At 47.5% G+C, this 24,544-nt stretch overlaps 1 protein-coding gene across 4 annotated transcripts in view; it reads left to right on the top strand.

The window, feature by feature from the left end:
* HIPK2 (homeodomain interacting protein kinase 2) overlaps window positions 1–24,544 on the top strand; it is a 220,526-nt gene that overhangs the window by 125,739 nt on the left and 70,243 nt on the right. For all 4 annotated transcript variants that reach the window (XM_007983125.3, XM_007983123.3, XM_007983126.3 and 1 more), the window contains exons 3-4: window positions 23,145–23,268; window positions 23,586–23,705. In XM_007983125.3, the coding sequence (XP_007981316.1) occupies window positions 23,145–23,268; window positions 23,586–23,705 (244 nt within the window). The remainder of the gene's footprint in view (window positions 1–23,144; window positions 23,269–23,585; window positions 23,706–24,544) is intronic.

Below are 24,544 nucleotides of genomic sequence, written 5' to 3'. Positions count from 1 at the left end.
CTGAATTTATTTGTGTGCCTGCTCAACCCTTCCCTAAACTATTTCCTGGTTTGTATTTGTCATGACTCTGGTCCCTCAACTGACTGTGATCCTCGTCATCAACTGTGCACCTTATGGGCACTGAGAATTCAGTAACTGGCTCATCAGTACCTCAGCTCCAGGTTGGGGACCCTAATTCCTACAGACACTTTCTTATCCAAGCGAATTCCCCCCACAGTCAGAGCAGCCCTTCACGTGAATTAGCTATTTTCTATTGCTCTTTGTCGCCTGTGAATATGTAATTGCATGGGATCGGGAGGAAAGCAGTGATAGAATCCTAGAATCATGTGTTGGCAAGGACTTTAGAAATCACCCTGTTCAACCTCCCACTCGCAGGAATCCCTTCAACAGCTTTTATTTAACTTATTAATAGCTTTTCTCTTGATTTAAAATGTTCCCAAAAATAAATATTGGGTAGGTGATCCAAGGAGTAGTTTGAGAGTTGATATTACCAGGACTATCATAATGAACAAGCCTCTTCTTAAGCACTCAGAATTTGGCTCGACTCGTGAGCATCCATGTTGCACTTTGTCCTTCCCGTCTGAGTTTTATCATCTTGCTACTGACTGCACCCCCACCATGGAGACAGCGCTTGGAGTTTTCACAGGGGCTCGGTGAAGCCTCAAGCCCATACCACCGTAAGGACTCCATGCTTCCTAAATGCAATAAGCAGTTCCAAAGATGTGTTTTTTGGCTTGGGGTTTTTAGTTTGTTTTTGAGATAGGGCCTTGCTCTGTCGTCCAGGGTGGAGTGCAGTGGCGTGATCATGACTCACTGTGGCTTGAACCTCCTAGGCTCAAGCAGTACTCCTGCCTCCGAGTACTCCGAGTAGCTGGGACTATAGGTGTGCACCACCACACCTGCTAATGTTTTGATTTTTTCGTAGAGACAAAGTCTCGCTATATTGCCCAAGCTGGTCTCAAATTCCCAGGCCCAAAGGATCCTTTTGCCTCCGCTTCCCAAAATGCTGGGATTACAGGTGTGAGCCACTGTGCCTAACCTCAAATATGTGTTTTTAATGATGTTTAAGAGCCTCACTTGTATAGCAGCAGCTCTCATGTGTATCTCATGCTGTTAAACCTATAGGAACAGGGACCTGCCAGCCCCTGTGTCACTGAGGCTCTGTTTTGCTGCTTTATCATTCAACAAGCTGGGCTGCACATACACAAACCTGTCTCTGTAGGAAAGAAACAGTTTTGGCTGGGCACGGTGGCTCATGCCTATAATCCTAGCACTTTGGGAGGCCGAGGTAGGCACATCAGGAGTTTAAGACCAGCCTGGCCAAGATGGTGAAACCTCGTCTCTACTAAAAATACAAAAATTAGCTGAGCCTGGTGACGGGCACCTTTAACTCCAGCTAGTCAGGAGGCTGAGGCAGGAGAATCGCTTGAACCTGGGAGGTGGAGCTTGCAGTGAGCTGAGATCATGCCACTGGCCACTGCACTCCAACCTGGACGACAGAGCAAGACTTCATCTCAAAAAAAAAAAAACAACTACAACAGTCTCGAGGAGGCCAGAGGAGCATGTTTTGTTCCCCCTACCTTTGGAAAGAAAAAAACATTGTACAAGTGGAAAAGCTTCACTAATGCAACATAAAACTTAGCGATTTTCATCACACTGGGTCAACTAATCCCAGACTGTGCTTCTTGAAGCAGTGGAAGCTGATTTCCTTTGCTCGCTTATCACCTGTGCCTCTCAATGGCCTGTCTCTAACAGGAGGCAGAGGTCTCCTTCCAGAGGTCCATGGGTCAGACTTTCACCATACGAGGTGGCGGTGTGGGAGGTGTGATTTGCCCCATAAAATCTCTAAATCCACCACCCATTCTGTAACACTTGATAGTCCTCAGCACTGCATTTTCCAGTTACTCATGTTTAGAGACAAATGTCCCTTTGTCTGTAGTTGCTCTCTGAAGAAATCAAAGAGCAGCTGTTGTCCTGCCTCAGCACCGTGGCATAAGAGGTCCAGAGTTATTATCAAGGATGACAGTGATGCTGTTTCTGCCCTGGTGCCACTTGCCCCTTGGTCCTGCTGCCCTAGCCATTGTGTCACTTCCTTGTTCTCCTGAACAGTCTTTTTTTTTTTTTTTTTTTTTTGAGACAGAGTCTTGCTCTGTCACCCAGGCTGCAGTGCAGTGGCGTGATCTCGGCTCACTGCAACCTCTGCCTCCCAGGTGAAAGCCATTCTCGTGCCTCGGCCTCCTGAGTAGCTGGGATTACAGGCCCCCACTACCATGCCCGTCTAATTTTTGTATTTTTAGTAGAGGCGGTCTTTCACCATGTTGGCCAGGCTGGTCTCGAACTCCTGACCTCAAGTGATCCACCCACCTCGGCCTCCCAAAGTGCTGGGATTACAGGCGTGAGCCACCGTGCCCAGCCCTGAACAGTCTTCTTTGTGTTTTCCTGCCTCTGTACCTTCGTTGATGATGTTTTCTTACCTGCAGTGCCCTCTCCCTTCTCTCAACTCTGAAGTCAGTGGTCCCTAACGATTCTATTTAAATTCTGCCTCCTTGAATTCTCTCCTGTTCTTCCCAGCCTGGAGTGGAGTCCACTGAGGTCTACTAGAGTTCAAGTTCCATGAGAGGAGAGACTGTCTTTTTTTGTTCACTGCCAAATACTTAGTGCCCAGCACCTAATGGATGCTCAATAAATGTTTATTTAATGAGAGAGAGTGCTCCCTCTAATCATAGCTGGCATCTGACATTCATGATTTCTGTCCATATTCCTTTTTCTATACATGTACACGATATGATAAGCTTCTTGAGAACAGAAACCATGACTTTGTATCACCTTCTAGCAGAGTCTTGAACATGCTGGGAGCTCAATAAATATCGGTGATTGGACTTACTACATAATCACTCAATCCAATCATGTTCTGCAAGCTCAGGGGAAGGGGTAAGCAGGTGGAATGCCTTCCTTCTACTGTCTTATATGAAGACACTCTTTATATAAGAGCAGCATCTTATGCGAACACAAGGCCCCATTCTCCCCCAAACCAGCACTTGCCCACCTAGGAAGGATATTCTCAAGAGCATGAGGCTGTTGACATCACATTCCTTTTCCAAAAATATGCAAAGGACTATAGAATTGTTCAAGAAGCAATGATCCCGTGCTTGGCTACTTAATTCCTGAGTAAGCCACTCTGAAAACTGATTATGATCCTGTTTCAAATGGAGAATTGGGAGAAGGCCAATAAAGGGTATATTATTGTATCTTGTAGGAGGGAAGAATCCGGCAGATATTCACTGAGTTATGGCGCCAGAGCCTTCCTCTCTAATGTTATTGTAAATAATTGTTAGAGTAGAAAGCCAGATCGGCAAAGCGAGACTCCAGCATTGCACTTCCTCTCCACGGAGGTCTTACATAACGAAGCCCTTCATAAACAAACGTTGCAGAAACTTAACATCGGATCTCTCCTATTACAGTTCACACTGTGTAATGTAAAGTGGAATAATCGTTTTACATTCCTTGTAAGTTCTAAGAAGTTCCTTCTGGGGCAGCTGTTTACTAACCCTTTTGTGTTTGTTTAATAAAAGAAAACAAGTTGTGTCCCCTCCTCAGTGCCCCCACTAGAGAGCGAAACACAGTAATTCCGTATAAGTATTTCATTTGTCCCCCTCCAGCTCGCCTGTCTCCTAGGAGTCACGAACTCAAGTGCCTCCCGGGCTAGGCAGGCGATCAGTGAGCTAGTCATGGTTAAGGTCTGCATCTGGTGACACACACGTGCAGAGGGCAGCGTTGTCCAGCCCCAGGTCATTGTGGACAAGAACTGACAAGTGGCCCAGAGTTACCAGAGCTTTTGATTTTCAGCAGGAAATCCAAACATTTAGGAATATCACCTGAGTTCTAAATGTTAATAGCTAGTTGAAAAAATTTATTATCTATGCAGGCCAAAGAGTGTCTGTCTCAGGTTCATCCTGTGGGATAGCAGTTTGCAAACTTCATGCCATCCATTCAGTCTTGCCTGCATTTGGGTGCTTGGAAGTCCTCCTCAGGCCTCATTTTCCTTGTGCCTCCTACCTTTTTAGAATGTGCTTCGTTGGTTCCCATCAGGGCAGGGCAGGGGCTGGATGGAGGACCCAGTGCGGTGTTGGGTATCAGGCGGTGCTCACCTAAGGCTTGTCGGAAGCACAAGTCTAGAGCTTCTCTGCGTGCTCCCTCCCCTCTTAGAGATGCCCAGTGAATATCTGTCACTGCATAATGAAGTACCTCAAAGTTCCATGGCTGACACAATAAACATTATCTCACAGTTGCTATGCTGCAGGAATTTGGGAGCAACATGACAGGACGCTTCCCACTCAAGTTCTGTCATGAGGTGGCAGTGAGCTCTCAGCCTGGGCTGCCATCACCCAAGGGCGTGACTGGGGCTGGAGGGTCCTCTTCCCAGGTGGGTCACTGTTGTGGCTGGCAAGCCAGTGCTGGCTGTTGGCCAGAGGCCTGGGTTCCATCCACATGGATCTCTCCACAAGGCCATTGATTGTCCTCTTCCGGAGTAAGTGATTCAAGACAGAGCAAAGCAGAAGCCACGTCTTTTACAGCCTGGTCTCAGAAGCCACACGTTGTCATTACTGCACTGTCTTACTGGTTACACAGTCTTGCCCTTTTCCGTGTGAGAGGGGACCACACCAGGGTGTTGACTTCCAGGAGGACTGGGTCCTCAGGGGCCATCTTAAGGGCTGGCTGTCACAGCTATAATCATAGCCCTCAGTCAGTCCCTTATAAACAAATGGTCCAACCCTGAGAATAGTTTAAAAAAAAAAAAAAAAAACCCAAGGGAATAAAATATATGTCATAGTGATTTGCACCTAATATTGCACCTAATATTTAGCCCACTTACTATTGTGTTCCTAAGATCAGCTTCAGAAATTAAATATCCTTTTTTTTTTTTTGAGATGGAGTCTCACTCTGTCGCCCAGGCTGGAGTGCAATGGCGCGATCTTGGCTCACTGCAATCTCCGCCTCCTGGGTTCAAGCGATTCTCTTGCCTCAGCTTCCTAAGTAGCTGGGATTACAGGTGCCCGCCACCACACCCAGCTAATTTTTGTATTTTTAGTAGAGATGAGGTTTCACCATGTTGGCCAGGCTGGTCTCGATCTCCTGACTTCAGGTGATCTGCCCACCTTGGGCTCCCAAAGTGCTGGGATTACAGGCGTGAGCCACCATGCCTGGCATAAATATCCTATTTTGTATATCCCATCTTAGAACTGTCTTCCCTGAATGTGTCTCAGATCACTTTTTAAAAATATGTTTTAAAATCGTACCCATACCACCTCTTCAAGTGATAGACTGAGGTGTACCAAACAGAAGAACTCTTGCTTCTCAAAGGAACCCTTTCGCTTGTTGCTTACCCCTGTATGCTTCCAGGGGTATTCCTAGGTCTCTCAGTTGTCCGAGCAACTAAGCCGAACCAACTTCTCTACTAAACCTAATGTTTTGTAAAGATTTGAAAGCAAAATCATCCTGAACAAAGAGTAGTCCCTGCTTTGGCATACCAGAAGCACTTGTGAAGACAGGTGGCCTCAGAAGTTTTCTGGGACCCTCTGAATTGGTAGGAGAGGGGCACCAGTTAATCAGAGGCACAGACAGGGAGGAGCAGGGTTGCTCCTGTTCCTGCCGCAGTATCCATTTCTCGGACCCGCTTTCCAACCCACCTCCCAACTCAAACAGCAGGAGACACACACACACACATAACCTCGGGCTCTACATCACCTTTGCCTCCTTCAAGACCACCCTTAATATTCATTTTAACCAGATTTCGCCTGAAAAAAAACGTGAAAGGGAAGGAAAGGTGCCCAGTGTGTTTTCCCCTAGGAAAATGCTTACTGGTAACGAGTCTTATTTGCTCAGTAAACAAAACCTTAGGCTGGGAACTGAAGGTCAGCACGGGCAGCATCCACGGCTGTGCGCCGGGGCTCTGGGGCCCTGTAACATTTGCACGTGTACCTGGGGGAAGGGGTGCTGCATTGGCCCGCCCCCCGCAGCTGCCCGCCTCGGCAGTGGTCACTGAGTCGGGGTGTGGGGAGGTGGAAATGAAATGCATAATTCATAGGCCACGGTGACGTGCAGTCTGTGGGAGGGGTGGTAATTACAGAACTGAGAAATGAGGCTGCAGTGGACAAGTCACCTCTAGGTTAGAGGCTGCTATGATAGATGGCCTGCATTGTTCTCTTTCTGACCTGTTTCTGAACTTCCCCTTAGAAGAACAGAGGAAATACAGTGCTGCCTTTTCCCATCTTGTTTTTGAATAATACCTTCAGACGCCAGCTTTTAGAGTTTCTGTTCTTCCGTTTGGGGTTTTGTTTCCCGCCCCATGCTTTGCTGCTTTCCATAGAAAAATCGAATCACCAATGACTTTATCCTAGTATTAATGGTAAATACAGACTACACAAATATTTGTCCACACTGAACACAATACATTTGGGGAAAGGAAAATAACCCCGCAGCACCCTTTCCCTCCCTCTGCTCGGCCCTCCACTGCCAAGCAAGACAGTCCCGAGAGCCGTCCTCCATAAGGATGCAGATGGGGCTGATAGAAGTGTGGGGGGCGTTGCTCGGTAGGAAAGATGATGGAACCTAAGCCCTGGCTTGCAGAATAAAGTCATTTTAACCAGACGTGAAGGTACAAGCAGGAACGATGCTCACTAACGTTTAAGCTATTGATGGACTCCCAGGGGGAAAAGTAATAAGGCTGGGGACTGTGTGCCGTATTCCCTTCATCAGCCTTTCCACTGTGCAACCCGAAAGCTGCCACATCGTTTCCCTTCACACTTCTCTCTGCCGCTATTGATTTCCTGGTCTGAACTGTGACTCCCTAGTGATGGCCTGTAACTTTGGGTTCTGTGATCATGTGAAGTCTATCAACCTCTATACAGTCAGGGAAACCCAGAAGAGGGAAGAGGGAAGACTTCTGTTTGATTTTCACACAAGCAAGAAATACTAAAGAGTTAGGCAGAATTGTTCACTTAGCCTCAAAACTGAATCTCAGTTTGAATCTTTGGGGTATGTGGGGTTGTTTTGTTTTTGAAAAATGTACCCTTTTTGAGGCCAAATGAAAAGGAACTAGACAGTTCTGTGTCAGAGCCTTTCAGACTGGGGGTGGAATTTGGTTAGCTCCATTGAGTGGGCTAATGTCGATTGAACCCCTGCTGTGTGCATCACCACCCTGAGCTGTGTGGCAGCTGAGCACTTTCCTGGGAAGCAAATATAGGTTCTGTCTCCTCAAGGAACTTTTGATCTCTTGGGGGAATCCGGGACAAGCCTAAATACAACCATACAAAGACCTACTTACACAGCTGACACTACAGAGACAGGCCTGCCAGGCAGGCACTCACTGACTTCCAGTGATGCCACAAAACTTTTCTTCTTTAGCAAAAAAAGAAACTAAGCTGTTCATACCAATGATCACTGTCATTCTTTCAAACATCTTACAGGGTTTTTTATGGGTTTAATTGCTTATGGATTTTTTTAAATTTTCAAAATCTCCCTAGCTGCCTATCTGCACTTATTCTCTCTTCTTCTTCAGGTAGATGAATAGTATCTCCTTTATCACCCACTATTCCTCAGCATGCATATATATATATATATATATATATATATATTCCTCAGTATGTGTGTGTGTGTGTGTATATATATATTTTAAGATACAAACTCCCTATGTCTAACTTCTCCTTTTAAAAAGTGGAGCTTTATAGGTTTCTATTCAGATTTCACCACTGAAATCCTTATTATCATAGAAGAACTAAAAGAGCTCGCTCCCTACCACTTATTTCCTTAAAAGTAAATAAACAGTAAGAAATCCTAGTTTTCACTTCTTCACACAGTCACTCAGTTCAGCAAACATCTGTGTATTGGGTATTTACTGTTCGTAGCACAGTGCTTGGTGGTAGGAAAGAAGATGATGAAACCACAGTCTCTTCTAGCTCATGAGTGTGAACAATGACACACAATGTCTGTGGACACTGACCCTCTTACCCCAGTAGACAAGACTTTACGCTGGGTACTATGAGGTGTACAGAGATCAGTCATGCACAGGCAGTGGCCTCAGGATGCTTCCAGTCTAGGAGCTGATTATAGATTATTCTCATTTAAAAAAAAAAAACTGTCGGTGCAAGGATGAGTGAAAGAGCTGAACTGGCAGTAGAGACATCGTTAGCAATGTAGGAATAGAGCACAGGAGGGAGCCTCAGTCAGCAGGGAGTGCTAGAGCAGGTAAGGTTTGAGTAGAAAGCCTTGAAGGCTTTCCATGAGAGCCAGGCCAGATGTGCTTTCCACAGGGCCATGGACAGAGCTGTGGAGGGGAAGCCTGGGTGTGCTCAGGGAGAGTCCAGGACTGCCAGGAGTCTCAGGTGCTGCCTCACTGCCCCTCACTCTTCCTTCTCTGGCTTCCCTCAAGAGTCCCTCCCTCCCTTCCTCCTGCCTTCCTTTCTTCCCTTCTCCACCTGAAGCCCCTGCTGGTGTGGGACAGCTCCCTGATTCCACAGCTGGTTAGCTCAGTTGGCTGGAGTAGTGTTCGAGGCTCACGAGAACAAAATGAGCATTCTCGTCTCTTTTGCTGAATGTTGCTCCATTCCAGAGGCACTGTAGGAGAGTCCCTGCTCTTGGACTACAAAGAGGCCCCATTGTTAGGATAAGAAAACTGGTTTATGAGAAGATGGAGCAGTGGTATCCTCATCTGAACAACTTCCTTTCCTTTCCTTTTTTTTTTTTTTGTTTTTTTGAGACAAGGTCTTATGTCACCCAGGCTAGAGTGCAGTGGCGTGATCACAGCTCACTGCAGCCTCGACTTCCCAGGCTTATGCCATCCTCTTACTTCAGCCTCCTGAGTAGCTAGGACTACAGGTGTGCACTATCATGCCTGGCTAATTTGTTTAAAAAATTTTTGTAGAGACAAGGTTTTACTGTGTCACCCAGGCTACTCTTGAACTCCTGGCCTCAAGTGATCCTCCCGCCTTGGCTTCCCAAAGTGCTAGCATTACATGGGTGAGCCACCATACCAGCCTTAAGGGAACCCTTTATTCCCTTACCCAGTGGGTCGCGTCCCTCTGTCTCCATAGGAGTTAAAGGTTCAGGTGGCTTTCGGAGCCTGTCTCTGCTGCACTTCAGCGCCCCCTAGTGGGAGGTGTAAAGAGCCAGCTTAGTATTTCCTCTGTGACCCAAACACAAGAAGGCAAACTTTGGTTTGGTTTGGTTTGTTCTTTTTCAGCTCCTTTAAGAAAAGTTGAGTGTTGGAAGGTTTTCCCTGAATAAGCTGCCCTTGGCTGGAGACCTGGAGTTTATGCCCATTTTGTTTGACAAGACCTTCTTGTTCCTAACTCCTGCTGGAATAACCAACGAGTCACCGGGAGAGCTCGCTCTTGTCCAGACCACAGCAGGTCCTAACCAGGTGTGCTATGAGCAGACGGGCCGTGGCCACATTTACTCTGTGGATGCTTCCTGCTCTAAAATTGGGTAAAAAACATACCCTCAGTGAGTCTTTGTTCTGCTGGTTTGATGGTGTGCATGTCTCCGGAGAGCAAGGCCATCCTCATCCACCTGGCTCCCCTCACCCCACTCACACCTGCCTGCTTGGAGTCAGGCCGCGTCCTGTACTTACAGGGTCAGAGCCTACTCCATCGGCCAGGAGTAGTGGCTTTATTTGGAAACTTGCTTCAGTAGGGTGTTGGTGGGTTTTGGCCCTGCTTTCTCAGTAGTTTTCCACCTAACACACAATGCAGGGAGGGAGACTCCTCAGACGATACCTGTTTTATTGGAATATCCCTTAGGCTGCAATGGAAATTCACTCTCTAACTTGTGTTTGACATTTTTACTCAGTGAGTTCCTTTTCATAGCTCAAGTTTCTGGCTTCTGTTCTCTTAATTGGTATATCTCCGGCTGCTGACACTGAATGTATCTCCCTTTCAAAGAAGGAGCAAGTTTCTGTCTTTTATCCCAGACTATCAGCCATAAAGACTGGCTGTGACTTAGCTCCACAAGCCACATGATCAGATGGTGCTGTAAGGAAAGAAAATACCCCAAAGATGAGCCTTGACTATGGCACAGTCACTCGTCTGAGAGTTGGAGATTCAGGGCTTCTCCAGTGCAGGCACGGGGAACCTTGGGAAGGAAAGCATCGTTTCTTCTGCCTGTTGTTGGTTCGTTCATTCATCCAGCAAACACTCATTGAGTACTCACCATGAACCAGTCAAAGCTGAATGTCGAAGCAATGAGAAGTTTTGCATTTAAATCAGTAAAGTTGCACATAAATAATGTTACTTTCCTAGTATGCATCCATCTACAGTAGAGGGTGAACCTTGAATTAACAGGTCAGTGTGGAAGAGGGCAGCCTTTTCCCCAGCCTCACATCTCATGATCACTATAAGTGGGTAACATCACCAGGCTGAATAAAGTGAAGATGCCATATCTGTAGTTGACCCACAGGAACTGAAATTCCAAATCCCTTGCCAGTGCGGAGAAAAGAGGAGTGGCCCCAGAAAGCTGAAAAGTGACAGCAGGTGACAGTGGGCCTTGGGTTAGGCCTTCCCAGAATTCAGCAGGCTTCCCAACAAAGCTCTAAATGCCCAGTTTCAACCCTCCACTTCAGTCAACAGGCTAACAATGAATCGGAAGAAAAACAATCAACAAAAGGATCCATGATGAGGACCATCATAAAAGAATGGCTGAGGCCTGGCTGCTTTCTCAGCCACTGTGTTGTGTTAGGATTCCCGGCCTCTGGCCTTTGCGCTCACCTGGTTAGGAGCCTCATCTGAGTGCAGTGGCAGAGCACAGCTGTGCTTCTGCAAACATTTGTTGAGCACATTCTTTGGCAAAAGTCATCAAGCATAAAGCCTGGCCTGGTGACGCCGTAGTCTGGTAGAGTGCTGGGAGGCCAGAAAAGGCTTTCTCCAGCAACACAGAGCTCCATGGTAAAACCACCGGAGACCAGATTGGGGGATATTGGGCCACCCAGGCTGGGAATGGGTAAAGCAGGCACAGCACGTGTCAGGAGTATAAGGATCACAGGAATTACAGGGCAGCATGAGTACCTTTGAAATGCCTCACCACGGAGTCCAAGCTGGTTCTTCTAGGAACCTTCCTCATTGACATTACAATTTATGGTTTTCTTTTTTTCTTCTCTTTCCTTTACTTCCCTTGTTGCTTTTCTTATTTCACCAAGTCAAGTCAATATCATTTAGGTGGATCCATGTCCCTGGCTGTACTTTCTTCACTTTATTCTACATGCACAAGCACATAACCACAAATTTAGAGGCCAGTATGCTCTGGACATCTGAGAACTGGTTTCCAGTTTACACCAACATCACTAGAAGCCTTTGGAGATTATATTCATTTCAGTTGCAGATGCAACCTTCTCCTCTGGCGTGTAAGCAAGTGAGTTAGATTTTGGTGCTACACTTAGCAGAGTTGGAGCGGGACTAGGAACGAAGGATCAGCGTGAAAAGTGTGTGTGTGTGCGTGTGTGTATTTAGTACATATTCAGAGCCAAGATGTTCACTGCCAGTACGAATAGAAAAAACTGCCACTCTGATTCTAACATTATACAGGGAACGGCCAGGTGAATGAAGAAAGCCTGCATCCTTTAGGAGACTGTCCAAGTGTGGCATGAGAATGATGTCAACATCTACACCCAACTGCAATTATGTCAACCTCCATATGGATATGATGGTTCATTCTGAAGTCTTGAGCACTTCTATTGGTGATAGCTGAAGATACTCAATTATGACAGAATCATCAGTGAGGGTCTGAAATGATCCTCCTTAGCACATAGTTCTATGGACATCAGCAGCAGCCCGTTAGGTAGAACATCTCTGCAACAGTGGTGCTATGTGTGTTTCATCAAACTGCAACCACCCAGAAGTTTGAGTGGCATGTCTGTTCCCCCAGCTCTCCTTTTGGAGTCAGAACCTTGTTCCCTTGCAGCCGTTCTCCACCCTAATTTCTTCAGCTTCTAACCAGGCAAAAGTACCCTGCTGCAGAGTGCACAGAGATCTTGGGGTCCACGGTGTTTGGCTTGGCCATTCCAAGGATGGCTCTGTGGAAGCCAGCACAATGGGTGGGCCCCTTGTCAACCTCCCCCTGTGTTTTGGTTCTAGAGCTTCATCTCTGGGTCCCTTTTTCCTTTTGCTTGTCTACCTAACACCCTAATCAAAGACAAAGCTATTTCTCCCCGGTCTCCCGTTTGCCTAGGAACTGTGTCTTTTTCAGAATCAAATCACAGCTTGACCTGGGTTTAGCTCACCTCGATGGCCATCTACATCTCCACTTGGACCCTCCAGATCCCCCCAGGCATGGTGTGGATTCATCCTGTGGGGAGGCTGCCCCTGTTTCCCCGGTAGGCTTGCCTGTGGTCACAGGGCATGTTGTCTCTCTACGCGGCTGCCCCAAGGTGCTTTCCAGCCCTTGCCTTTCTGACTGTCTTCTGTACAGCTCTCTCTTACCTCTGCCTCCAATTCCTCTAAAATAGCCTCCTCCCCCTCCCTGCTCTTCAGATTTCCGCCACTGTTTCTCGGGTCCTGCGCTGCTTCACTGTAATCCCTCGCCTCCCACTCGTGGTCACCAGCTCAAACAGCGGCTCAGAGCTCAAGACAGCAATACAAGTCTCCTTATTTTTGCAGTGGAAACGTAAGATTTAACACCCCATCTGAAATACAATTTTACATTTTGATTGCTTCTGCCCCAGCCATACTGAGGTTACTTTCAATCTACATATATTTGTGGGAACGGACTTTTTCACTGCAGTTCAATTCAAGTACACCTTATAATATCAGTGATTATAAAATACCATGGACTAATAGAGTGTCTTGCTTCCAAGGAGTTCAAACTGCTTTATAATTCTGCCAACCATAATTTATCTTCATAAGCTGCCGTAGAGACAAGAGAAAAAGTGAGATTAATAATCACATTTTATAGATGGTGAAATAAAAACTCAGAGAAATTGAGTAACATTTTTCCAGAAATGCTGTGCGCTCCGATTAGTGTTGCAGATTCACTGCCCAAGTTCGGAGTGGCAGAGAACCCTGCCCTTATTTTATCAGTGAACTGTGTAAATGAGCAAGACACTGACTCTGGTCTCAGACTTGCCCAAAGTGTTTGGGGTGAGCGAGGGACTGTACCCTGAATCCTGCGTCACAGCCCTTGTTGCCACTGATGCCATAAGCAAACACAGTAATACGGGTTGACTCTGCCCGCCGGGGCCCTCAGACCTACGGGACCACCTCCCAAACCTATTCCCTGGGCTGTGTCCCCTGGGCATCACTCTGACCTCTAGCCTGGCACACTGTTAGGACTCCAAGCAGCCCAAGGGCAGGGCTGTCTTTTCAGTCTTCATTGTCTAGTGCACTGCATATACCCAGCATTCATGTGAGATGAAATAAAAGGAACACTAGGTTACGGCAGTATTTCCCTACACAAGGAAGAAGCAAGAGGATTGTGGATAGGGAGTTTTATTCCTTTTTTTTTCTTCGAGACAGAGTCTTGCCCTGTCACCCAGGCTGGAGTACAGTGGCTCAATCTCGGCCCACTGCAACCTCCGCCTCCCGGGTTCAAGCAATTCTTCTGCCTCAGCCTCCCAAGTAGCTGGGACTACAGGTGCGTGCCACCACGCCCGGCTAATTTTTGTATTTTTAGTAGAGACAGGATTTCGCCATGTTGACCAGGCTGGTGTTGAACTCCTGACCTCGGGCAATCCACCCACCTCGGCCTCCCAAAGTGCTGGGATTACAGGCGTGAGCCACCAAGCCCGGCCAGGGAGTTTTATTTCTAAAGCTAGGTGGTAGGTACTTCATTGTTGGTTATATTAATCTTTTCACCTTTTTATGTAAATAAATGAAACAGTTGTTTAGTGTATACACTTTAATATATTTCAACAGAGTATTCCATATCAGAAAGAAAGTGGCTTTAAAAAATGAGGAAGCTGGGTGCAGTGGCTCACACCCATAATCCCAGCACTTTGGGAGGCTGAGGCGGGAGGATTGCTTGAGCTCAAGAGCTCAAGAACAGCCTGGGCAACATGGTGAAATCCTGTCTCTACCATAAAATACAAAGATTAGCTGGGTGTCGTAGTGCATGCCTGTGGTCCCAGCTACTCAGGAGGCTGAGGAGGGAGGATTGCTTGAGCCCAGGAAGTTGCAGTGAACCAAGATCGTGCCACTGCACTCCAGCCTGGACAACAGAGCGAGACCCTGTCTTAAAAAGGAAAAAATAATAATAATAATAAGGAAGAGGGATGATCTGTTTATTTCATTGCTTTCACATGGACTTAGACGTATTATAGACAAGTGGTTTAGTATTGTTCGGCTGCCTACTCTATGCCAGGCCTATGCAAGGTGTCCCCTATGATGCTCTGTTTCACCTAATCTTCATACCCGTACCCAGAAGTAGGTACACAGCCAGTACCTGACAGGGCAGGGATTCAACCCCGTGAACACTGGGATCCCAAGTGTGGGCCACAACCTCTTGACTTCCGCAGCCTCTACACCTCCACTGGAGGCCATTCCCCTGTAGGGTCACATGATCTGGACGTGACCTGGGAATGCTTCTCAGTGTGTGCAGTCAAGAGAGTGAATGGAGCTAAATTATCAAAACTTCCATATTGACGGTGTCCAAAATGACAGTTGTTTTTCCTCTTTCTATAGAAAGATAGAATTTTCAGCATCTTGCTAGGAGAACGTTGGAAAGAAATTATCCCCCTCTTTCTTAGGTGCAGATTTTGTCTGACACTTCATGTGTGTTTAAAGTATTTTTGATGTTCCAAAATAGTAATGAGGCGATTCTTTAAGATGGTTCCATGGGGTGGAGCTGTAGCAGGGAAGGTGAGGAAGAGCAAATGAGAGATCAGTTATAACAGAACCTGGAGATGCCCACTCACAGCGTTCAGGAACCAACAGCCCTACCTGCCTGAACCCGAACCGAGAACAGAAACAGCCCCCATGGAAGCAACTGAAATGTGATGATCAACCCAAAAAACCATGTAAACTCTGAAACAGAAAGGCCAAGCTGTCTGCCTCTCACATAGGAGGTACTGAGAAGGTGGCATTGCCAGCTCCGGGTAAAACTGGCAACTGCTGGGGGTGTGCACTTGGCATAGATTCATTCCTTCTACAAATGTGTATGGAGCACCTGCATGCCCAGGCTGCATGCTAGACACCGGAGATAGAGCAGCGACATGGGGGTCGGGGGACTTGCGCTGCTCTGTGTGTGGTGACCACCCCTGCCTGGCCACTTACTAAGGCTCAGCTCAGACTCTTCCTGGGAAGCCCATCCTGCTTTCTCTCTCCTCCAGTTTCCCGCATCTTTGTGTACTGCGTACACACTTCACACACTGTATGTCAGACGTCACTATGCTGCTACCGTGGTTAGACAGTGAACTCCTGGAAGAGCCACGGGGTCTGGTTTACTTTTTGATCTTTAGCACCCAGCACAGTACCTGGCCCAGAGGAAACACTTAGTAAATGGTGGTTGAATATTCTAATAAGTGAGTGAGGACAGCTTGAAACGGATTCTGGCTCAGAATGACCATCAGTAAGAATGAGCTTCCCTGAAGACTAAGCATGCTTTAGCAACCATCCAACATGCTTCAGGTGGCTGGATGAAAAGAAACATTTTACGACCTGGCACAGTGGCTCACACCTGTAATCCCAGCACTTTGGGAGGACGAGGCAGGGGGATCACGAGGTCAAGAGATCGAGACCTTCGTGGCTAACACAGTGAAACCCCGTCTCTACTAAAAAAAAAAATACAAAAAAATTAGCTGGACATGGTGGCGGGTGCCTGTAGTCCCAGCTACTCGGGAGGCTGAGGCAGGAGAATGGCGTGAACCCGGGAGGCAGGGCTTGCAGTGAGCCGAGATCGCGCCACTGCACTCCAGCCTGGGCGACAGAGCGAGACTCTGTCTCAAAAAAAAAAAAAGAAAGAAAGAAACATTTTAGACTTGACTTTGAACCTCTAGTACCTCAGAGCCTTATAGACTAGCAGAGGAAGGGGACAAGGCCTCTGCGAGATCAGATTACAGCAAAATGGTCTGAAGTCCCCAGAGATTCCCAGGGGCCAGATGAGGAACTACCTCCCTTACCTGAGGGTTTATGGGCTGGGTGTTGAGCAGCTGTTTATGAAGCAGCTTCTGTGTGCCAAGCTGAGGATCAAGGACAAGTAAGACGCAGACCCTGCCCTCCAGGAGGTATAGTAGAGGCAGATATGCAAATGTATTTATGTGTCAAAAATGACAATTATTTACTCTCTTTCCCCAGAGCAAGAATGTTTAGTGGCTTGCTTTGGGAATATTGGAAAGGAATGAGTCTTCTTTCTTAGGTGCAGATTTTGTCTGACACTTCATATATATGTTTATTTTTGATGTCCCAAAATAGCGATGAGGAATTTCTTTAAGATGGTTCTGTGGGGCCAGTGGGTGCTCAGTTAGTATTTATTGGACCAGTCTGGTCTGAGTATGTCACTGATCTTTGTATCCTTATCATCTGGTAAAGCCAGCACAGAGACAGTGGGCAGTGTCTGTTTGAATAAGGAAGAATGGAAGGGGGCGGGGGGGGGGGGCAGGCTGTATCCGAACTATGTCTCATGAGTACAGAGAAAAGGCTGCACCCTTAGGGATGGGAGAGGGATCCAGAGGGGATCGGAAAAGGTTCAACCCAAAGGCAAGAGAGCAGCAGGTGGCTGTGGTAAGGCCCAGGTGGAGGAGCATGCGATTTAGCATGTTGCAGTGGGACTGCGCGGGGTAAAAAGGCTTCAACAGAAGAGCTAAGATGGAGGCTCTAGAGGGTGTAATGACAATGGCCATAAAATAAGAAGTTTGGGCTAAATCGCCGAGGTCCCAAGTCCTAACCCTGCATGACCCAGGTGCCACTTCCACCCCTCCTGCTCCTCCTGTCATTTTTACTATAATTCTTTGTTGGCCACCTACAAGTAGTTGTCCTCGGCACTCCTGCTGTCTGTCCTGGAGAGGTGAGTGTGAGCCGGGATGCTCGTGCCCCTCTCTGGGCCTCAGCTTCCCCTCCTCCTTGGGCTAAATCCTGCCCCCTCATGCCCAGCCTTGATTGCTGCATAACGATTCAGCCCTTCTACTCTCTTTTGTCTGCACTGCCTTAGAGCTTTGTCTTAATCCATATTTTAACACTTTTTTATATTTAGTGAAGGTTTATTTGATCAACAGATGCTTAATGAGTGGCTACCGAATGCCTGTGCTGCCCTCATAGACCTGGTCAGGGAAGACAGACAGTGAGCAGGTTAAGAAAGTGCTGTGAAGTGGCATTTATGGCACCCTATATGAAGACTAACTGGTGTCAAGGGAGGCCTGTCTGTAGTGTGACAATTGAGCTAAGATTTGAGGGATGAGAAGGAGGCAGCCATGTGACAGCCAGCAGGGAGAGCATTTAAGGCAGAAGCAACAGCATCCCATGAAGACTCTAGCTCTGGAGGAGCTCCGGGTACTCTTGGAAATAGAAAGGAAACTGATGGGCCTGCAACATATTGAGCTAGGAGAGTGGTTGGCAGGGACGGTGGAGAGGTGGGCAGGGTCCCAGTCGTGGAGGCCCCATGGCCATGGAGGGGTTTAGATTTCATTCCAAGTCCAGTGGGGAGCCCCTAAAGGCTTACAGCAAGGGGGAGTGCCATCTGTTCCCTGTGGCTGCCATGGAGGAAGTGGGCAGGAGGAAGGGAGAGACAAGTGGAAAGGCTGTGGTGGAAGCTCCAGGTGATGCAGGGGTGACCAGCTCCACTGCTGCGGCAGGGGGGATGGAGAATCAGGGGCTGACTTGAGACTTTGGAGCTGGCCATGTTAGTGGATAGATGGTGGGGATAAAGAAATCAAACATCTTTCCTGGATTTCTGCCTAAGCAGCTGGAGGGTGGTGATTCCATCTCATAAAATGAGGAGGACAGTGGAAGGAATATGTTTAGAGAGAGGGATCAGAGAAGAGTTCCCTTCTAGACTTGTGGAATTGGAGATGACTATGAGACATTCTTGAGGCAATACTAGGCTTCCAGAATGTAAATCTAGAGCCAGAAGAATTCCAAGATGGAGACAAACCTGGAAATACAAATGGAATTTAAACCTGTGGAGTGAGTAAGATGACTGAGTCAGTTTCCTAGGGCTGCTGAAATAGGTACCACAAAATACTGGCTTAAAACAAAAGACATCCAAAATCAAGGTGTCAGCAGGGCCATGCTCCCTCTGAAGGCTCCAGGGGTAGAGCCTTCCTTGTCTCTTCCCTCTTTGGGTGGTTCCAGGTGTTCCTTGGCTTGTGGCCGCATCACTCCAGTCTCTTCCTCACTTTTCACATGAGCATCTTGCAGCTGTGTCAGTATCTATGTCCAGATTTCCCTCTTATACAGATGTGAGTCACACTGGATTAGGGCCCACCTACTCCAGTATGACCTCATCTTAGCTAATTATATCTGCAACAACTCCATTCCTAAATAAAGTCACATGCTGAGGTGCCAGGAATTAGGAGTTCAACATAACTTTTGGGGGACACAGTTCAACCCATAACAATTATCTAGGGCAAGGGTGGAAGGAGAGAAGAGGCGGGCTTAGGACTTGGCCAACACACAGCAGTTGGGTAGAAGAGGGCGAGTCTACAAAGGAAATGGGCAAGCCACAAGCAGAGAGGTGGGACAGATATGGGGAGCAAGCGATGCCATGAAAACCAAGAATAAGTGTTTCAGGGCAGGAAGAAATGATCACCCGCATGAAAGAAATGCAGCTCCCAGTCACAGAGCTAAGAAGTTGATCAACGGATGTGACAGCATGGAGATCACTGCTGATCTCAGCGAGTGCAGCGCGTCAGTGATGCAGAGTGTCCAACTCCAGTTAGAGGAGGCTGAGCGAATGCTGTGAGGTGAAGAGGTGGGAACCGCAGGGGGAGATGACTCTTCAGAGAGTGGGCCTTGAAGGGGAGCCGAGAACTAGGGCAACAGCTGCTGGGAGACGAGGGGATTAGGCAAGGTTTGTGTTTGGGGCTTTTGTTTTGTTTTTTGTGTTCTGTTTTGTTCTTGTGTTCTGCTTTGTTTTCTAACGTGGGAGCCGCTAGAGCATGTGGTGTGCTGTGTCGGCTCGATTTTTATGTCTGTGTGTTTCTGTGACACACATTTTGTATTCGACTTGAGTTGTCCTGTGTGCTTTGATGTGGCTTTCCCAGCATCGGAGGCCTTCGTGGACAGTACTGTCTCCCAGCCACCTAGCCAGATGTCTGGGTATTTGTTCTTTATGGTCACAGCAGGAACATTCTGCAGCATGTATCATGGTACCGTGAATGGCTGCCATTTCATTTTCTTGGTGGACTACAAGCAATTTTCACAGGCCCCGTTCATGTCATGTCAGTTGTCAAAGTCTGTCTGGTATTTCCTGCTAAAGAACATCACTAAAGTGCCTTTGTGTGGCCGTTTTAGTTGTTGCAGTCTGTCTTGTTCATCACTGGGGAATAGAAACTGGAAAACGAGGTTTCCATGGATTAGGAACAGCCTTCTGGGCCATGAGAACCATGTAACTAACCTGATAGGAAGGGCAGGCATGTAGTCGAGTTCAGAGAAATCCCCCGGGGCCAGACTGGCCTCTTCCTAAGACTTGAGTGTCAAACATCCAAACCTACAGACTGGAGTGTCAAGCATCCCAACATCAGGCTGCAAGAGGGCAGGGGCCAGCCAAGGGGCCAGGTGACAAGAATCGGGGGACAGAGGTGAGAGTGTGCTTGATCCTTGAGCGAGCAGTCCAGGCCAAAACTCTCCTCCCATGAAGAGGCCTAGATCCATGTGAGAAGAGGCAGGAGGCCACCCCTGACTCTAGAACAGGGAGGGCAGAAAGAAACAGGTTCTGACACCATAATACTTTTTTTTGACAGTGTTCTTTTCAGATATTCCCTTCTTTTCTGGCCTGGTGTTGTGGCTCCTGCCTGTAATCCCAGCACTTTGGGAGGCTGAGACAGGTGGATCGAGATCAGGAGTTTGAGTCCAGCCTGGCCAACATGGTGAAACCCCATCTCTACTAAAAATAAAAAAATTAGCCAGGCCTGGTGGTGGGCGCCTGGAATCCCAGCTACCTGGAAGGCTGTGGCACAAGAATCGCTTGAACCCAGGAGGCACAGGTTGCAGTGAGCCAAGATCACACCATTGCACTCCAGCCTGGGCAACAGAGAGAGACTCTGTCTCAATTAAAACACACACACACAGATAATCCCTTCTTTTCTAAGGGATGTGATTTTTTAAATAAACTGAAATGATCTCTAAAGGCACTGCTAGAGGCAATCTGGCAGTAATCTCATCAGTTACACACAATGGTGAATGAACCTGGGGGCCCTGGTGTATGGCCAACACTGACACAGGTGGCCTAGGCAGGTGGCGGGCTCGTGGCCACATGGAAGATGAGGTTGCTGCAGGGACATGTCATGCCACCACAGGCATCCCCAGCTCATCAGTGCCTGTGGGGAAGAGTGGCCCCTGACGCTACATGCACGGTCCAATGTGGGGACCAAAGGAGACAAAGGCCAAAGAGGGGGTGAAGTGCCACGCAGAACACTGGCAGCTGAAGATGCCCAGCAGCGAGGGATGGGGACAATGGAAGGCTCATTAAATAGCACCAAGGCAACTCACTCCACCCCCCAGCGGTCACTCCTCCTGCTGCCCAGACCAGCAACTGTGGCTGGCACTCTAGAAGCACCTAGTAGCCAGTACCCAGTCTCCAGTTCTGAGGAAAGGAATAAACTCCTTTTTTTTTTGCGACAGGGTCTTGCTCTGTTACCAGGCTGAAGTGCAGTGGTGCAAATCATGGCTTATGGCACCTGCAAACTCCTAGGCTCAAGCGATCCTCCCACTTCAGTCTCCTGAGTAGCTGGGACCACAGGTGCGCACCTCCATGCCTGGCTAACTTTTTTTTTTTCTTTTTGCAACAGACTCTCACTCTGTTACCCAGGCTGGAGTGCAGTGGTGCCATCCCAGCTCACTGCAGCCTCTGCCTCCTGGGTTCAAGCGATTCTCATGCCTCAGCCTCCTGAATAGCTGGGATTACAGGCATGCGCCACCACACCCAGCTAAAGTTTGTATTTTTAGTAGAGATAGGGTTTCACCGTATTGGCCAGGCTGGTCTTGAACTCCTGACCTCAAATGATCCTCCCACCTTGGCCTCCCAAAGGGCTGGGATTACAGGCCCAAGCCACTGCACCTAGCCATTTTTTTTTTTTTTTTTAGAAACAGGGTCTCACTGTGTTGCCCAGGCTGGTCTGAAACTCCTGGACTCAAGTGATCCTCCCATCTCACCCTCCCAAAGTGCTAGGATTCCAGGCATGAGCCACCACCCCGGCCAAACTCCATTTTACATGTGAAAAATCAAAACTTTGTCATAAGACATTTTTGGGTTTTGTTTGTTTTGTTCTTTTCAATACTATTATATAAAGAAAAAAGATTATCAATGAGAATAAATTTGAAGGGGGAAGAGGAGATGCTTTTTCAGTAGAGAAAAATTCAGCTAGAAGATCCAAGACCAATGGGGGTGTTTCTGATTGCCCCCTTCCTCTCCACTCTCATGCTAGGTGGGTGAAAGGTAACCGAGAAAGGGCTCCCCAGCTCCCTTCACTCCCACTCCAGGCTGCAGAAAGGGTGGGAAAGTAGCCTCTGCTAGCGTCGCTTAGTCACGTGGAAAATTTATAGAGAAGACAAAAGTCAGGCTAATGCATTTCATTATCAGTAGAATGCCTTGAGCCACTTTTCTTTGTTTTTTTTTTTTTGTTTCTTGTTTTGTTTTGTTTTTAGACAAGGTCTATCTCTGTCGCCCAGGCTGGAGTACAGTGGTGCAATCTCAGCTCACTGCAAACTCTGCCTCCCGGGTCCAAGCAATCCTCCCACCACAGCCTCCCAGGTAGCTGGGACTATAGGCACACACCACCATACCCTGCTAATTTGGGTTTTTTTGTTTGTTTTTGATAGAGACAGGGTTTTACCATGTTGCCCAGGCTGCTCTTGAACTCCTGGGTTCAAGCAGTCCACCTACCTTGGCCTCCCAAAGTGCTGGGATTACAGGCATGAGCCACCGCGCCTGGCCTTGAGACATATGTTTAAAAAAACATAAGCTGTGTTTGTATCTCAAACTTTGAGCCTGGTTTTGTCCAGAACATACCCCTACTTAATCATGACCAATTCTTAGAAAAGAAGATGTAGCTGGGTGTTCTCTTTGGTGTTGATTACCAACTCCCTGTGAAATGTTCTCTTGGGGTTTAGGTGATTTCCTTGAAGGGACAGAACTCCTACATTCAGGAACAGGTTGTTCATGGAGTTTATGCTGGAATCCTGGTTGATACAAGACTCTGTATTGATGAGTGGAGTTCTATAATTGTAATATTAGGTAACTTTTAAGAAGATTAGCTTTTTAGAAGTTAATTAAAAAAAAAAAAAAAAAACCAATGTTTCCTTAAGAAAGTATGATGTAAATTCTTAAGAAAGGATAATTGGCATGAACAGATATTGGACTTAATCCCATTATTTTGGGAGGGGGGCAGCTTGTTTCACATATTCCTAAAAATAGAATACCTTGAGTTGGGTGTGGTTGTGCATTCCTGTAGACCCAGCTACTCAGAAGGCTGAGGCAGAAGGATTGTTTGAGTTCAGAAATTCAAGACTATAGGAGCTATGATCGTGCCTGTGAATAGCCACTGCACTCCAGCCTAGGCAACATAGTGAGCTCCCATCTCTAGATAGACAGAAGAAAATAGAAGACCTGCATTTCAGAATTGTTTTGTAAAAACCAGGCATTCTCTGAAGATTAGTTTCCCAGACTTTCAGCTACAAAAGATAACTTAAGAGTATCTCTAAAATGGTTGTTAGCTCATCTGATTGGCATGTGAAAGTACTGAAGTCAGTAGGTGTGGTTCCCTGTAGGTGTGTTCTAAAGACAGACTTATCCTTCATCTCAGCCAGCCTTCTAAGTGGGTCCTCCACTAATGGAGGGGACCAAGCCAAAGAATGGAAGGATCACTGTAGCATAGCGCCTCTCCTGAGAGCCACGGGCCCTTCAGAGGAGGAGTCAGTAACGGCACCCCAGGTTTGAAAGATAGTATTCATATAGAAACAGCTGCCTGCATTTCCAACTTGCTAATGGTTTCTTCCATTCTTCGTTTTCAGGGCCCCTGAGATCATCCTTGGTTTACCATTTTGTGAGGCAATTGACATGTGGTCCCTGGGCTGTGTGATTGCAGAACTGTTCCTGGGCTGGCCGTTATATCCAGGGGCTTCAGAGTATGATCAGGTGGGTCCAGATGACACAGATATTCACAAGACCTCATTCTTCATCTGGAAAATAGCCTGGATTAGCACTGCATTGATTACATGACAAAGCGGCGGGACTGTGGAATGTCACGTTGTCTCCCAAACCTTGCTTCCCTTAACCTTGGTATTTTTTCTTTATTCCTTTCTCTTTTCCCTTTTTCTTTTTTCTCTTTTTTGTTAACTTCTTTCCCTACAAAAATTGTCATTTTCATTTTTCTCAAAGCCAGCAGAGCCATTAGTGTACCATATGTATAGTGACAGGAAAAGCCCTGACCTCATTCTTATCTTTTCTTGCAGATTCGGTATATTTCACAAACACAGGGTTTGCCTGCTGAATATTTATTAAGCGCAGGGACAAAGACAACTAGGTTTTTCAACCGTGACACGGACTCACCATATCCTTTGTGGAGACTGAAGGTAGGAAGAGCATCCCCTACACTCCTCACGGTGGCCCAGCGCTTAGGGAAGAGGGCCATAGACTCATTAGTGGGGAGCTTTTGATTCAGTCAGCAAAATGAGGGCATTGGGGTGCTGTTGTTAATACACGGTGTGACTGAATCTGAATGCTCAGAAGCCCCTCTTTCTCTTGGCCTATCACCGCCTGTGAGAGTCCCACATTATGATTGCTGAACTCCCAGGATTTAATCCGATAAGCCTTGATGACTGTCTGATTTGTGCTAGGGAGAGAAACAAACCCCACTCTGCCCTTGAGAGCTGGCAGTTCCAGCAGGAGACGGGACCATGTGCCACAAGCTCCCGCCCCTCTGTAATAAGGGCCCTGTTCCTGGTCAAGAATGGGTGTGGGTGCCAAGGGGAAGGAGCATTTAGTTCTGCCTGCAGCAGAGGGGAAAGGAGGAGTGTTTGAACTGGGCACTGAAGAATGAAGAGGGAGTGCAGTGGCTCACGCCTGTAATCCCAGCACTTTGGGAGGCTGAGGCCGGCAGATCACTTGAGGTCATGAATTCGAGACCAGCCTGGCCAACATGGTGAAACCCCGTCTCTACTAAAAGTATAAAAATTAGCTGGGCATGGTGGCATGCGCCTGTAATCCCAGCTACTCAGGAGGCTGAGGCATGTGAATCGCTTGTACCTGGGAGACGGAGGTTGCAGTGAGCTGAGATTGTGCCACTGCACTCCGGCCTGGGCGACAGAGTGAGACTGTGTCTCAAAAAAAGAAAAGGAACAATGAAGCGGGTTTGCCCAGTAGAGAAGTGCAGGGTGGCGGCTGGGGTGGTGGGGGTTAGGGAGAGGGATTC

This window comes from Chlorocebus sabaeus, chromosome 21 (genome assembly GCF_047675955.1).
Source record: "Chlorocebus sabaeus isolate Y175 chromosome 21, mChlSab1.0.hap1, whole genome shotgun sequence".
Taxonomy (NCBI): domain Eukaryota; kingdom Metazoa; phylum Chordata; class Mammalia; order Primates; family Cercopithecidae; genus Chlorocebus; species Chlorocebus sabaeus.
The sequence above is the reverse complement of the archived record's forward strand: the minus strand, read 5'-3'. Positions and strand labels throughout refer to the sequence as shown.